General features: G+C 34.3%; 1 protein-coding gene across 1 annotated transcript; it reads right to left on the bottom strand.

Moving 5' to 3' along the window:
- Positions 1 to 12,225: 12,225 nt before the first annotated feature.
- Positions 12,226 to 16,704, bottom strand: LOC149206757 (ABC transporter B family member 15-like). The gene is made up of 8 exons (XM_089397791.1): positions 16,384 to 16,704; positions 16,241 to 16,295; positions 15,955 to 16,133; positions 15,419 to 15,876; positions 14,751 to 15,291; positions 13,803 to 14,669; positions 12,716 to 13,713; positions 12,226 to 12,592 (listed from the first exon to the last, which is right to left on the bottom strand). Exons 1-8 carry the CDS (start codon positions 16,702 to 16,704, stop codon positions 12,226 to 12,228), a joined length of 3,786 nt encoding a protein of 1,261 aa, XP_089253917.1.
- Between the last annotated feature and the right edge of the window lie 203 nt (positions 16,705 to 16,907).

A 16,907-nucleotide genomic window follows, 5' to 3' on the forward strand; every position in this document is an offset into this window, starting at 1 on the left:
TGGTGTTCAAAGAAGAAACCAACTATTTCATTGTCTTCTACAGAGGCAGTGTTGAAATGTAGCAACAAGAATATTCCAATTTTAATTTTCCTTGAATTAAAATTGAGAATTAAAATTTGAATTTAGTCTCACCAGCTGTTTGAAAAATACTTAAATAATTCATCTTGGATTAATTATTTGGAGAAATTAAAACATGAAGTCTTTGTGAAGTCATGCAATAGTTATCCCTTTGATTGAGGAAGTTATCCCTTAATTAAGGAGATAAGGATGAGTTGTATTTGAGTTGTAATTAGTTAGCTCAATTAACTGAGTTAAGTCCAGCTAAATTAGTTCCAAATAGTTTGAGGAACTAATTGTGAGTTCAGTAAGTTAATTCATGCATGCATGAAACTAGTGTACTCCAGATAACTAACTATTCTCTCATAAATAACTCATGCATGTCAGTTCAAACAAAGGGCCAACTGAGATTAAAGGCAGGGATATTGTACTATCAGTTGCTAGAATTTTCCTATAAGAAAATATCTTGCATGCAGAAGGAATTCATTCCTTGAGATTTGCACAGTTTTACAATGTGTTGGAGCAGTGTGTGAGATCAGTGTCACACAAGGTTAGAATAGGAGCACCCAGGGAAAACAACGCAAGGAAATAGGAGGCTTGGAGGACAAAGGGAAAGGCATACGAATTGTCTAGTTTGTCTATGAGTAGTGAGAGGGATTGTACTGAGAGCTGGATAGTTGTGAGAGCTAAAGCTTTGAGTAATCCTAAGATATTTCCACTTGTATGATAATACAAATAGCGGGGTTTTTAATTGAGGCTTTCCCCAGAGTATTCTTTTGTACATTTCATGTGTGATTGATTCTTCTTCTCTGTTATATGTGTTCTGTTTGGTCTTGCTCAAAATCGATTAAGCTTCTACAAGTTTGATTGTAGAAGTAGATTAAGTATTTTGCTTTAGTACATTTCATAATCAGATTAATCTATAGTGAGAATTTCTACAAGCAGAGTATATTGTAGTAGCAAGAGCAACATGTGAAGAAATTTGGTTGAAGAAATTATTGTCAGATCTAAAACAAGGACCAAAATATGCCACAACTATTTACTATGATAACTTGTCCACCATTACCATAACCAAAAATCTAGTGTTTCATAATCGCAACAAACACATTGATATCCAATATCATTTCATAAGAGACTATGTGGCAAAAGGAGAAATTGAAATAAAGCTTTGTACAACAAATGAATAGCTTGTAGATATATTTACCAAAGCACTACCTAAAGGGAAGTTCAAATACATGAGGGATATGCTTGGAATCACCTCATTAAGCATTAAGGGGGAGTGTTGAGGATAATGCTTAAACTGAGCTATGTAATTGTTGACAAATTAGCCAGGAAATTTTGTGTTTTGAGTTGTCAGAATTAGGACAACAAATTAATAGATGTAGTCAGTTATCATTCAACAAATCATTAGGGATAGTAGACTAGTCAGATAATGGATAATCAAATTAGAAATATGTCGGCTATAATAATGTATTCATTGCTCCTATGGAGATACGCGATTCCAATGAGAGTTCAACTCATGGATTGAGAATCAGACTTTTCTTATTTTTGTTCATTATTTTTGTTTATGTTTTCATATGTATTCTCTTGATAGATTTAACAGTAAATGGATTCAGCACCATCAAAAACCTTTAGGGCACCTAAAATTATGAAGTTTGATAACTTTTACTTAGATTTACAAAAATCCCTACCATATTTTTTCAAAATATGACCATAATTTCCTTAAATTTCAGAACAAAAAATCATAATCATTAGACTATAGCTAAAAGAATATATTCCATGTAAGAAATCAAGTATTTAGATATTTAGGTTGCACTGGCCATGCATAGGATCTTCTAGAACCTTTAAATAGTGAAATGGAAAGTCTTCGGACAGTAACCTAGTACCGCCTCACTAGGTCAAACATACATTCTAGATTGGTGTTTTCAAAAACATACATACTTAATAATATATCCTTCATATGTCATTATGTGTGGCTATCATTACTATAGAATAATTTAGTTAATAACTAATATGAATAAGGATAAAAGAGAAAGAGTTTCTATTTATGCACCATCCCAAGTAATGAATTCTAACAAGAGAAAACAAAATGAGGTGCCATGAATGACTTCTAACGAGAGAAAACAAAATGAGTAGCCAAAATATGAATAGATAGATAAAGTATAAATATTCTATGGATAAATAATTTAATTGATTATATTAGTACTATAAAGATTAAGTATTGAAAAAAGGCTTGGGTTGATATGATAAAGTCGATTCATTCATTGACAAGAATCATGAACCAATTTATGTAATAGAGTTGATCTACTGTTATACTGACTATGAGTGTAGTGTCAACCCTAAAGATGTGAAGTACTCTAGGTAAAAATTACTTGAATTTTTTTATATAAAATTGCGATAGCTACCAATATAAAGTATATTTCCTTCTATAAGTCATATTTTCAAGGGTAGGAGAAAATATAAAAACGGTCATGAAATTGGTTGGAAGTGAAATGAAAAACTAATGTCATTGAGTTTTATTAGTCCGTTCTAAAATTTGAACTCCCAAATAATCATCTCTAAGTTGACGACTAAAGAATAGTTGATTGAGCCTTATGAGATAACTCTTAAGTATGGTTATGAGAGAAGAAAAATATTTGACCTATCCCAACCAAGGAGAATATGACATTCAATAGGGAGATCTTGAAATTATGTAGGATTGATTCAATCAAGCTATTGAGTATTGGAAGCAAGTTATAGCACCTATTGAAATTACATCTAAGCAAAACATTAGTTAAATATAATAGGTCACTATGGAGAATGATAATTTCTATTATCAATAAATCATTTTAATAATTGAATATATGATTTTAATCAATATAATTCTTCAAAAATATTCCATAAAATTATATTCTATTCCATTGAAACCTTATAGGGGTATATTGGAAATATAGCAAATAATAGCTTCTCTAATTATTGATTATTAATGGATCTTCTTAATAGCAATAAAATCCATCCACATGTATTTCATTAATGACCTATGAATGATGATTTATAATGGATAGATGAAGTTTGATATGGAACATACCAAGGAGTATCAATCGGTGGATAAATATCTATACCAAATATAAAGATATATATTTATCCATCTAGAAACAATGTAATAGTCAATGGGAAATGCATTTTACATCACAATAGAAATACTTTTTTGGAATGACAACTATCCACAATCCATTGAGAACCTCATGGATAAGTCATAATAAAATTCAACACCTCCCTCATCAACTCTCCTATCATAGTTGGTCTACTCATAAAGTAAAAGATAATGGGAGAAACAAGTTGAGTTATATCTATCGATGGATCACTAATTCCTATTGATGGGCTTCTTCTTATTTCTGCCCCATCCAGAAAATGGAGAAATCAGTGATCATTCATTCATTATAACTAGAAGTAAACATCATAGTGGAGAGGGATCCTATAAAAACCTATTTTAAGAGGTGGAGTGAACTTGAGCTTTTCTCAAATATGTTAAGTAAAGGCCTTGATACTACCACTTAGATTTGAAACTTGCATGTTGACATTCATAATTTTGATAGCCATATTGATGATTTAAAAAATATTTCTCACAAAGTATTTAGATTTTATTTTCTTCAAATAGCGATCATCTTTATTTGATTGAGTGGGATGACTTTCATGGTGTTCATTTCTCCATTTATGAAGTATGGCTAGGCAATACCAATCACAGTAGACCTAGTGCACAAGAAATGTTGAATGGGGATATAGATGGAGGTTTTGGAGGGATAAAAATAACCTATAGGTTCTTCCATATTTTTTGAGAATATGAAATAATTAGTGAATTATAACTTTATTTCACTATAATTGTCGCATTTATATTTTTAGTGTTAATTCATTTTCTAGTTGGTTCCATTATGACAAATTTACCCCAAATTTGGCTCTTGTTTCTAGGATGTAAAATCCATGGTGAACCATCATTTAGTAGGTTGGTGAGGACATGGTTCTTTATGTTGAACCAGGCATGAAGTACAAGTCTCTTTACCCATTAACCAACTTCTAGATGCTAGAGTGGATCCTAAAGAGGCACCACTTCCTCTAGAATTTATTTTGAATGGTGATCTTTTGGCTCAGCTTTATCCCATTTTTCTGGGGATTTGGCCCTTTTTTTACACTGATATGGTCATAATATTTAGAATTTTAGATTTTTTCTTGGAGGATTAAAACCAGTAATTGGGATTTGTGGTTGAAAAATGTCTTCCATCATCATTTCGTTATTGTACTTATTTTCCTCATAGTTAGTCATATGTATAAGACTAATTTGATCATTAGCCATGACCTCAAGGATATTTCGAAGCTCATAAATATATGTTCAAGTAAATAGGGTATTCCAAATAGGATGAGCATATTTAGTAAACATTTTCACTAATAGCTCAAAGATCACAATTTTGGTATTTTCAAATGGTTAAAACCTTATGAGAGAGAAAAAATCAACAACCCCAACCAACGTGACCACTTGAGCAAAATTTATTAATGAAAAGGAAAACATTTTACATAAGGGATTCCTTACAATAAATAATCATCCATGACCCTCCATGCCATTTAAATAGAGATCATGGACCAATTGAGTGTGAATCCATGGACCAATAGTTATTAATATCAAGGAGAATATAAGCCATTGGATCATTCTATGTCTAGAACATATCATGATCTTCAAATTACAATGAAACTAAAGCATCCTAAAGAAACACGCTAAGAAGCACACTTTTACCTAATAGAAACATTAGGTCAAGTAGAACTTAAATAACACCTAAGTTTCTAAGTATCCTAAAAATGTATTTACGAGATCCTAACTACCTTATGGCATGCTCAATTATATATTAACCTAGCAATTTTAGGATCTTTATCTATTTAGATAACTCACCACATGTATTCGATGCCCCCTATCTATGCCTCACTATTAACTATGGTACCCAACTCTCTTTATTCACATGTCATATGTGGATTGGTGGGTTTATCATAGTTCCTTGATTGCACATCTAGTGATTTTTATGGTAAGATACTATTACTCAACAACTTAATACAACAATTTATTAAATCATGTTCTTACGCATTGTGATGCAATTATATCACGCCTAAAATATGTATCGATATTATTAGGCCTCCATACCTTTTATTGGAATATTCATGATGATATTGTGAGTACCCAAGGACATCCTCAAGATATGTTCTCAAATATTTTTTATACAATTACAACCTATCTTTTCCCAATGGACACAAAACACTCATGGTTTAGCACCTAGTTCAATATATCCTAGTGCAATAGTAAGTACCATGTCAAGCAAGGGAGGTCATGACTTGCTGATCATAAGTTCCATAATTTCTTTTTTACTAATTCCATTACGAACTATGAATTTCTTGGTGCCTCACATTCATGCATTAAATATCCATGTGACTATTTTGATCATACCTAAAGGTGTCCTATTGATCATAGTTCTGATTTAATATCTAATTGTGATGGACCTGGAAGAGGAGAAACATGTAAAGTATCTACATGTTTTCCTTGGTTTGTTTTAGAGGTACAACGTAATTTCTATAGTAATATATAACTTTAGTTGGATATTTCCATTTGATGTTTGGCGTAGTATAAGATATTAAGGAGTGGTAACTCATATTATATGAGAGAATATGCATAAAGTTCAATTATGATTAATAGGTGGCTCCATGCTTGTCTATTGGCACACTCCTCTCAAGTGATCCAATCTTCTGGTTCTTCATTATCTGCATATGGAGTTTCATTTGCAGGTGCTCACTTTGTTTAGGCCTTTACTTTAATGTTTTTACTGATCATCAATCGATATTAAAAAGAACTCATTGAACCTATTATTTTGGCCTAGGAAATATTGAAGGTTGCTCCTATTATCCATCCCTGAGCCTTGTGCATTATATAGGGATGTGTTGTAGAAGGAGCTCATTTAGGCTTTTCGATACAAACATCCCAAAATAGGAATTCTTCCTAGCAAGAATTATTACAATAGGTTAATGGCTATGGGGATTTGAAAAGCCTTATGACATCAATATTTCTAAAGTTCATTGAAGGCTTGATCCAAGATCCAAATACTCATCATATTTTGTTTTGTATTGTGATGAAACATGACCTTGAGAGTCATGATGACATTATCAAAAAACATGTTTATCATTAGATTTTTGTTTCACTTTGATAGGTTGACATTAGTATTTTTGTGGACCTCTATTAAATTGTTCCATGTGGCTTGCAAAGAAATTTATGAAGCATGGGTATGTGATCCCTTACATGTAGGATCCCTTGCTCCTGAAATTCAAGATCCACATTTTAATCAATTGGCTATAGAAGCATTTGCCCAATGAGGTGCTTTTGATATACTCAATATTTCTTATTTTAATGCTTATTAATGATGGTGTACAATTGGATTATATGCTAATAAATATTTTTATGTTGGTGCTTTTTCCTTATTATTGTTTCTACGATATTTTCAATACACAATAGTTTACATATACCACCTAAATCCATGCCAAATATTTCATCGCTAAAAATGTCAAATATCATCTCAATCAACATTTTTCAAGACACTTTGGAGTTAGTTCTCTAGATTGGATGGGGGATTCGATTCATTTGTGTATTCCCAAATCGAGGGTAGTGCATGTGAGATGGTATAATTTTTTAAACATAGTATCAAATCCCTAAGGTTTTTGACCACTTTTCATAAGTAAATGGAATCCTTATGCTGAAAATATTGATTCCAATCTTCAAGTTTTTGGTACCTCCTAAGTGGTGATAATTTTTATTCTAAATCTTCTTAGAGTATTCCATCCAAAAATCCAAAGTTTATGGTTGACTGTTATTTCTCATCACCATTTAGTTATTTCCTTTTTCAATTCTCGGTCATATGTATAGAAATTATTTTGTGCTTGGTCACATTATATATGATGTTTTGGAGGAACATGTTCCTCTAAGAGGAATATTAGGATGCATACATAAGGGTTTCTATAAAATAATAAATAATTCTCCTTCATTTTCATTAGGTGTTACTTAAGATTCTTTGGGGTTATCACTTCCTTGGTAGTTCAACAGATGTATTTTTTACCCAACTTTGAATTCATAACACATAAATTCACCACCAAAATTGAATTATATAACTTTAATCAACACATTGATGACTTCATTATGATAGGTTCCTTTACTTATGAAGCTATATTCCTCATTCGTGATAATAATATAGAACAAAATAAGAATAATTTATTTCCAAGAGTGTTGGAGCAGAAGGCAACTATAATATCTCATCTTATATGCGTTGGTTCAATACTAAGTTTCCATACCTTGGGATTTTATGTTCATAATGATGTTATTCTTTCTTTTAGTTCTCTATAAAAAAATATTTATCAATCCATATTTCCTCAATGGATAAAATATTATCATCATAAGGAATTCTATGGTTTTAATATACTCTTATCTTCAGCATGTGTTTAAACATTCAATGTAGGTAAGAGTATATGCTTACCTGATTGGTTAAATTCTATTAATGATAATAATTAATTAATTTTCCTTAAAAATCAATCTTGGATAATTTTTTACTCATCATGCTATTGCACTAGGTTTACATACAATTACATTGATCCTAGTTAAAAATGATTCAAATGTGCGTGGTTCTAAGAAAATGCCAAATAAGAACGATTTTGATTATAATTTTCCTTGGGATGGTCTAGGATAGGTGTAACATGCAATATATAAGTCTAGCATGCTTTTCTTCTTATCTATTTCATATATGTTGAATAATATTGGACGGGTTACTTTCTATTGGCATTGCAATCATATAAAGTTATGGCAAGGTCATGTAGTGAAATTTAATAAGTATTCCAATTCTTTAATGGGATGGTCAATAAATTACATATGGTTAAATTATTCACAACTTATTAACGGATACAATCCTTTCAATATGAACACTCATCTATTTTGGCATGGATGTTTTTATTCAAGCATATTGTTTGGGATATTGAATTTATGTTCCTAATTTCAGAGTGTGGATATTGGCAGAAACTAATAAAAAATATCATATGGGTCCAGCAAGTCAAAACTTTAGCTAATTTAGTTCTATGGAGTGACATGCTAGTAGCTCTTTCCATTATTCAAAAACAATTAGTTGGATTAGTTCACATTTTTGTAGGTTATATATTCACACTTCCAACTTTTTTTATTTCTTCTACATCAGGTAAATTTGGCTAATTCTTCTTCACCAATTTCATTAGTGAATGGGATATCATTATATACAGAAAAACTAAAAACAAATTAAAATTAGTTAACATAATCTTTTTCCATATAAAATCTAATCTATATTTTAATTATTGGTAGGTAATAGTAAAGAATGAACTATTATGGTGAGAAGGAACCTTATTTAGAGAGTGAAGAAGAGACAAGCATTGAATAAAAATATCATTTTATTTTCAATATTTGGAGGAAGAAAGCAAATCATCATTATATGACAAATTGAAAAATCATAAAAACTTGCAATCTCCACCATACATTACTGTACCCAAACATCTCCATTGACATTGATTTTCAAATAGAATAAGTAGATCCAACTCTCAAGACTTTATATTGCCAAAATAAATACTCCATGAGATGGCCCATGCATGTTTATTTCCCAAGGTAACAACATTGAGTTTTATAAAAAGAAAAAATAAAGTTATTGAAGTGTATTCAATAATGCAAGAGTACCCCTATTCCTATATAAGGATAGGAATAATATATTCCATGATTATTTGGTGTACAGATTTTGGCTATGATATCAATAAATATTGTAAATTAGAGTATTTTGGTGGCTTGCAAGGCTCATATCCTTTAGGTCATGAGTTCAAATCTTATCTCCTCTAGAAAAAAAAAAAAAAGAAACATTTTGTTATGGAAAGGATTGTTATCTCAATTATTGTTTCATAATTGAATGATAAGGGAGGAAAATATACCACCAATGCATGAAATATTCATTTTCATATTGCACGTGATGGGTTGGTAGCATGGATTGAGCCCACATCTCCCCCTTAGCGAAGATAAAGTTTACCATTTAGAGTACTAGCATTACATACATACATATGTTTACACATATATAACATAATATGAAACATACATATACATTAAATCCTATTGGTAATTAGATACCATTTATTGATGGTCCAATTATTCATTTGAATATGGATATAGATAATTCCTACTCCTTGGTCCTAAAGGAAAAGGCCCTTTAGAATAACTATAAATCCTTTTGGGAAGGGGTGGAGATTTTGGGCCTAAAACATCTATAAAAAAATTAATATATGAAAGAATTAACACTACTTACAAAAATGATTGATCTCATCCAAAATGAAGCTCTCAAAACTACAATATATTTGCTACTTTACTAATCATCGTGAGAGGCAAATGCAACATGTACATTAATCACCAATCACTAGTAAAAATTAAATAGAAATTAATGCAAACATAGCCAATTGGAAATAAATAGTTATTATTGCGATATTATAAGGTCCCAACATTAAATTCTATTCAAATGGAGCATGGAAATGACTTTGAAAGACTAGGTCACCGTATGGATCAACGAATACTAAGATGTAGTGGGAAAGTGGTCATATGGAAAAGAAAATAGAAATGCAGTCAATGGTTTGAGGATAGTGAAGGAGCTAGTGAGCCTACGATCCACAGTGGTGTGTAACACCTTTTTTCTATGAAAAGACAAAGGGTTTTGGTCCAAGGACAATGTGCTTTCCCATAAATTTGTAAGACCTACTGTTCGAGCATGCACGATGTGGAGGAGTATGGATTGTTGTAAGACCTTAAGACTTTGATCAAACATACATAGATAGGTATCAGGGTGGAAGGTGTATTAGTATCCTAAATTGAGGGGGGGAATGTGAGATCTCAAGGGAGATGGTTGATGAATGATTGGGACCAAGTTAATCTCCTTGAGTCAAGTTTAAGGAGTGGATTTCTAAGGTGCTTGGAGTAAACTTGACTCAGTCAATTTTTTAATGGTTTTCTAGCTTGAGGTTTGTGAGAACCCATGGTTTCAACCATGGTATTCATGTGGAATATAGCCTATTTAAAGGCATGAAGACTTCAAATAATTTTTTCCTGCTTACTAGGGGGATACAAGGCAACAATGTTTTTAGACACCATCACTTCTATCAGTGTTTCATGACCCTACTTGTTTAATTATATTCCCAAAAATGTAAAATATATAATACAACCATGCTTAATTCATATATTACAATCAATTTCTTTTTACTAGCCCTTATTGTTCAGTAATTGACTTTGGGAGATCCATGATTCTCAAGTCCGGGAGTGATTCGAGAATCCAATTTGCCTACTACACTTTTTCAAGGGTTAAGAGACAACTTGATGGAGCTAGTAGCCTAGAAGATTTCGAATTCATAATGATGGAGGGTTATAATGTTATAATGGTTGACAGAACCATGTATGCTAAGGACATCCTAGTAGACTGGTGGTTGCCACGGTTGGAGCTGTTGGGCACCCATGCATTCTGGTTGTTCCTTTATATGGATGTTGACATATTCTTTTGTCATGTTTGACAACAACTAGAATTTGCTGGTTGAGATTGTGACAAGTAGTCATTAAGAGGGGGACTTGGAAAATATAATTCCTACGTGTCTTGGTTTCTAAGTAAAAGAGCATGTTGTTCTTTAAGATTTGTTTAGATGATCCCTATTTTAGTGTTTAGTTGAGAGATTTACTCAACTAAGCAATTGTCTGGTTAAGATAGAATTTCTATCTTTAACGGATGATTGATGTATTTATATCTATGTTTCATCTAATATAAGTGGTAAGTGGTAAGTTTTAGTGTTAAATTAGATTTTCAAATCTTTATAATTAAAAAAAAAATATTGTTTTTGATATTATATTTTAAATCATATGAATTAATCTAGGTCACAGAAATTTAATTTAAATATTACATTTATGTAAAAATATTTCTTATATTCAACTATACATATCTACAATTCCATATAAAATTTAAAAATATAAAACCACATATTTAAACTTCCATATAACCTTTTACCTAAAAAACCTAATATCGTCAATATATTGGTTTACTAATTTGAAATTACTCATTATATATATATATATATGATTTGATTAGTTAAAATGTAAAATGTTTAATCATTGTATCTAGAGCTATTTTAATCTAGTATGGAAGAGAGCTATTTTAATCTAGTATGGAAGAGATGTTGTAATGTCTTGTCTTGTCTTGTCCTATTTTATTCTGTAAACATTTTGACTAGATCAAATTACACAAAAACAAAAATAAAAATTAAATTAAATTAAATTAATAATGTGCAAACATTTTTATTCAGTCATAATAAAATAAAAATAATGTTTAAAAAAAATCATGATATGTGCCTTTGATATTGACTCATGGTATGAGAACCTATGGTATTCACCCATAGTATTCGTGTGGAATATAGCCTAGTTAAAGGGGGAATTAAGGACTTGCATAAATTTTGATGGGTAATACCATTAGTATGTTATTTATGTGAATATGACTATTTCCAACCATTTAACTTTTAAATTGGTTTACAATTAATAATGAAAAGTCATGGCACAAATATCTAAAAATCATGGTATAAATATATCAATTACATCCATAATGTGAGGAATGACATTCTAGCATAAATATAGCAATTACATCAATAATTTGAGGAATAATATTTTATTATGTATTTGTTAAATTTTTTTTTTCAACTCTACTTTTTTTTAAACTAAATAAAATTTTCAAAAAAAATATTTCTGTAGTTAATTTTAACTAAAATTTAACTTAAATTTAAGCTATAAAATATTTTTTTTAGAGTGCTGAATCTATTCCTGAATTCAAAAATAAAAACAAAGAAATTACATTCAAATTTGCTTGGCCAGATTACCCTGAAAAATCTATTTCTTCTCACAATACGCTCACACTATTTTACAGGCTCTTAAATATAAGGAGTCCTCGCCAAATTTTCATTCGATAAACAGAGTTACATTAAAATTCCAACGCTACTTTTACATTTGACAATTCATCTTCGATATTTAGGGGAAGGCGCAAAGAAAGATTTACGACGCGGATCACGGAGGATTCTTCTGTTTATGAGGCAGATGAGGATCTAGCGATGGCGTCGCTGCAGGTTGACGAGAGAGTAATATGGGTTGCCTTCTCCTTTGCCCAACAGATATGAATGACTCCCCTGTTCAATCACTTTCCCATCTTGAATCACAGCAATCGAATCTGCATTCTGAATGGTTGTCAGTCGATGAGCTATCACAATGCTTGTTCTCCCCACCATTATTCTGTCCAGCGCCTCTTGAACGATCTTCTCCGACTGGCTGTCCAATGCGCTTGTTGCCTCGTCCAGCAGTAATATGCTCGGATTCTTTATTATGGCCCTCGCTATCGCAATCCGCTGCTTTTGCCCTCCCGATAATTGAACTCCTCTGTCTCCGCAGTTTGTTTCGTATCCCTCCTCCAAAGAGCTGCACAGATCCAAACTAATTTCACTGATCTGGTTCAATAAATCCTAATCTATTCCACAAATAATTATTTCAATTGTAATTGATTATAAACATTCTGTTTCAATTGAACAATTGCATTATTACCTGATGAAGTCATGAGCATTTGCAGCCTTTGCAGCTTCGATCATCTCCGCCTCGCTTGCTTTCTCTTTTCCATAGAGAATGTTGTCTCTAATGCTTCCTCCGAACAGTGTGGGCTCTTGACCTACCAGAGCTACGTGATTCCTCAAACTCTTCAAATTGAAGCTCCTGATGTCACTGCCATCGATTTTCACCGATCCTTTTAGGGGATCGTAAAACCTTTCAATTAATCCAATGATGGTCGATTTACCGGATCCGCTTTGTCCTACAAGTGCCATGCTTTTTCCAGCTTTTATCCTCAAGCAGAAGTTCTTGAAGATCATAACATCTGGACGAGCTGGGTAAGCAAAGTCCACGTTTCTCAGGTCCACGCTTCCTTCTATCTTATCCGTTTTCTCACCCTTCTCATCGTCCGGGTTTATCTGACTCTCTCTGTCCAGGATGCCAAAGACGGATTTGACTGCATCAGAGCCTTTAGCGATGTCAGTGCTCATACTTCCTGCCTCTCCTATCGCTCTTCCAGTGGTCATCAGAATGAAGAAAACTTGGAAAAGAGCTTTGGAGGTGATTTCTCGTTTCGCTACAAGGTGTCCCCCATACCAAAAGTCCAGAGCCACATTAGCTACAGTGATGCATTGTGATGCTCCCAGGGCACATCCTGCAAACAAAGATTGTTTGATACTGTCTCTGCGAGGTCCTTCTTGAGTCTTTTCGAAGAGACGGAGAATCTTGTCCTGTGACGAGAATGCGCTAATAGTACGATGGTTAGCAACAGCTTCTGCTGCTAGTTGACTGCCTTTATCTTGAGCTTTGAGAGACTTTTGAGACATGGCTTTAAGCAGAACCTTTTTGGTGTAGAAACATAATACTATGACGGGTTGCACTGCAATTATTACAGGTGCAAGGCGCCATGATAAAATCAAAGCCATCGTGAAGGCTACTATCACGGCGGAAGAAGTTTGTACAAGTAACGATATACGATCTCCAACCAGGGATCTCACCTATAATACAAATCGAACATTCTAATCATCAGGAAACTGTGACACAAATCCCAACATTATTAAAAATATTAAAGCATTTAGGTACTTGCCACATTAGCCTCCGTTGCGAGTCTGGAGCAAATAGCTCCGCTAGAATTCTCGTCCTTGTCGAACCACCCAACCTCGAATGTAAAGATCTTGGATAGCATTCGCTCTCGAATTCTTTTTGTAAGATATTCCCCCATAGCTGCAAAATTGTAATGCTGCAGCACGTTCACTAAGAGCGATATTACTCCCAAGGCCACAAAAATGGAGGCGTATACATTGATTTTGGATTTGATTTGGTGATGGTCTTGAAGAAAAAATACAGATACAACTGCCTCAAGGAAAAAGGAATAGACAGGTTGAACTGCTCCAAAAGCTAAGGCTCCTGCACAGCCTAATAGAGCATGCTTCCATTCCGGAGTATTTAAAAGAAGCAGTCGACGGAATGAAGGGGCGGACGGAAGCTTCTGTTCAACTATCAGTTCTGGCTGGACTGATGCAGATATGTTCGAACTCGATCTGCTATAGATGCTAGAGCTCCTTGCTCTCAAAGACTGGCCTAGCACAGTGGAGCCTTCCAATCGCTGATCTGGCTTATCTGCCGCGGCCTGTTGCAGCTGAACCAAAGTAGCATACGCTCCGTGGGGTTTATAGATCAGATCTTCATGCGTACCTGTCTCGATCACATGACCATTTTGAACCACCGCAATCATGTCCGCGTTGCGGATTGTGGAGAGGCGATGAGCGACTATAATTGTTGTGCGTCCGACTGAAGCTTGCTCTAGAGCATCCTGAACAATCTTCTCCGACTCTGCATCTAGAGCACTCGTGGCCTCGTCTAGAAGAAGTAGACGAGGATCCTTGAGCATAACTCTTGCAATAGCTATACGTTGCTTTTGCCCTCCAGACATCTGGACTCCGCGCTCACCCACCTGTATTAGCCAAATGAAAGGAAATTCAAATCGACTGCACTTGCCAGAAATGGAAGATGAGAAAGAAATGATAAATTTTACCTGTGTGTCATAACCATCTGGTAGTTGACTGATGAAATTGTGAGCATTCGAAGCTTTCGCAGCAGCAATAACCTGATCCGTGCTGGCTCCATCCTTCCCGAATAGAATGTTCTCCTTGATTGATGTAGCAAAGAGTGCAGGTTCTTGACTTACTAGTCCAATCTGGGAACGGAACCATTTCAATTGTAGCGTTTTAGTGTTCACTCCATCCAACAAAATCTCTCCAGTGAGCGGATCATAGAACCTCTCTATCAACGCCACAACCGTAGACTTGCCTGACCCGCTTCCTCCCACCAACGCAACGGTCTTGCTTGATGGAATAGTGAGACAGAAATTGTGAAATATCTTGGACTCTGGTCGAGATGGATATGCGAACTCAACGTTTCTAAATTCAATTTCGCCGCTGACCTCCTGCAATATTTCTCCTTTTGGATTTTCCCAATCAATGATCGGTTCTCTGTCGATCATCTCAAAGATGCGTTTACCAGCAGCACGTGCCTCTGAGAAGTATCTTATATTAGGAAGCGCAGTCCCAAGTGCTCTGCAAACACATCATTGATTCCAGAAATTGTGATTGAACTTAACAAAATGGATTAAATTTTCCGTTGTTGTATCAATTATAGAAATAACTGAGAAGGAGAGAAATGGATAGGGAGAAGAAAACTTACAAACCACCCATAAGTAAGAGACCTGAAGTGACGAAAATCCTTCCTCCACTAGCCCCATGATACATAACCAATGTGCTACCATACCAAGCGTTGAAGGCCCAGATACCGAAGGTCACTGCTACACTACCTATTGCCAACCCTTTGACAAGACCTTGTTTAAGGCCAAGCTTTACAGTTAAGTTAAGCGCATCGGAGAACTTGGTCATTGTCCTGTCCTCTCCAACGAAAGCAAAGACTGTCCTAATGGATGAAAGCGCTTGCTCTGCAATATTGCCAGCTATATTATAGGCTTCATTCAACTTGCGAGAAGTCTCCGCCAGAATCCGTCCATACATTACCCCGGGAATTATCAAAAAGATTACGAATGGAAATGACACGATTGCGAGTCTCCATGTCAAGTAGAATGCCACAAAATAACTGCCGACGAACATAGACATATTCATGACGAAGTTGGGTATCTGAGAATGGACAATATTAGCATCAGAATTAGAAAACTCAACGAATTAGATGAGAGGATAAAGTAATTAAGATCATACCTTTTCAGCGAAAACATCCTGTATAACGAGAGTATCATTAATAACGCTTGTAACCACTTCCGATGTGGTGGTGCCTTGGGTGTCGAAGAATCCCTCGTCCTGCCTCAGTACGGCTTTCAAATAATTCAAGCGCATCCGAGACGCCTGCCTTTCGCCTGTCCTCGCCCAACAGAACGCCTCTGATGAGACAAAGGGAAGCAAAGTATCAGTCATAGGTACGATCATAAAAAAACCCTTCTCATAAACATTGCAAAGTGGGAAAGGAGGAGGAAGATATGATACCAACCTAAAAACGCAGCGAAAAACAAACCGATCGATAAATACATCAGACGTAAAGCATACTGCACAATTAACCAACACCGAGACATTACTCAATATGCGGGATGGGAATTGCGCCAAGTTTTGCTGTGTAAAGGAAATGATTATTACCGTGTTGACAGTATGACCGAAATCTCCGGTGAATGCGGAACTAAATTTTCCTATTTTGTCTATCAAACTGCTTAATATAAACAACGTGATAGGCATGGTCAGTCCATCTGCAATAGTTCCAACAGTGCCCAATGCCACAAGGCAGAGATCAAATAAATCAGCATATTTAAAGAGTTTCAATATTGAGATATTTGTATCATTTGCACGAACAGACGTGCTGTCAGTGTTGGTTTCCTGTTTAGGCAAATCTGCCTTTAATTTCGGTCCCTTTTCTTCTTCTCGTTCTTCCAGACCTGACATCTCTATTACTTCCGTCGCCATATTCTTCAAGTGCAGGAAGAACACAGGACTTCACGCTTCAATATCTTCTGGCAAAACAATATATTTATATATAATTATTACAGCCTGCAAACAGAAGCCTCTCACTATCCGGGTAAATGGTCACCGCTTTCTTATTCACGTCATATATTAATAATAAGAACAGGTGTCATAAGGAAATCGTGAACATATTGAACACCACGATC

This window comes from Pinus tabuliformis, chromosome 1_2 (assembly GCF_031772625.1).
Source record: "Pinus tabuliformis cultivar Carrire ecotype Pingquan chromosome 1_2, CPIR1, whole genome shotgun sequence".
Classification (NCBI taxonomy): domain Eukaryota; kingdom Viridiplantae; phylum Streptophyta; class Pinopsida; order Pinales; family Pinaceae; genus Pinus; species Pinus tabuliformis.

What these genes read in the sequence shown, in the direction of transcription:
- LOC149206757 (XM_089397791.1), bottom strand. Translation starts at nt 16,704, where the DNA reads ATGGCGACGGAAGTAATAGAGATGTCAGGTCTGGAAGAACGAGAAGAA. An exon ending in CTCTTACTTATGGGTGGTTT is followed by an intron (nt 15,292 to 15,418) that starts GTAAGTTTTCTT and finishes ATGTGTTTGCAG; the next exon opens with AGCACTTGGGACTGCGCTTC. An exon ending in CAGATGGTTATGACACACAG is followed by an intron (nt 14,670 to 14,750) that starts GTAAAATTTATC and finishes TGGCTAATACAG; the next exon opens with GTGGGTGAGCGCGGAGTCCA.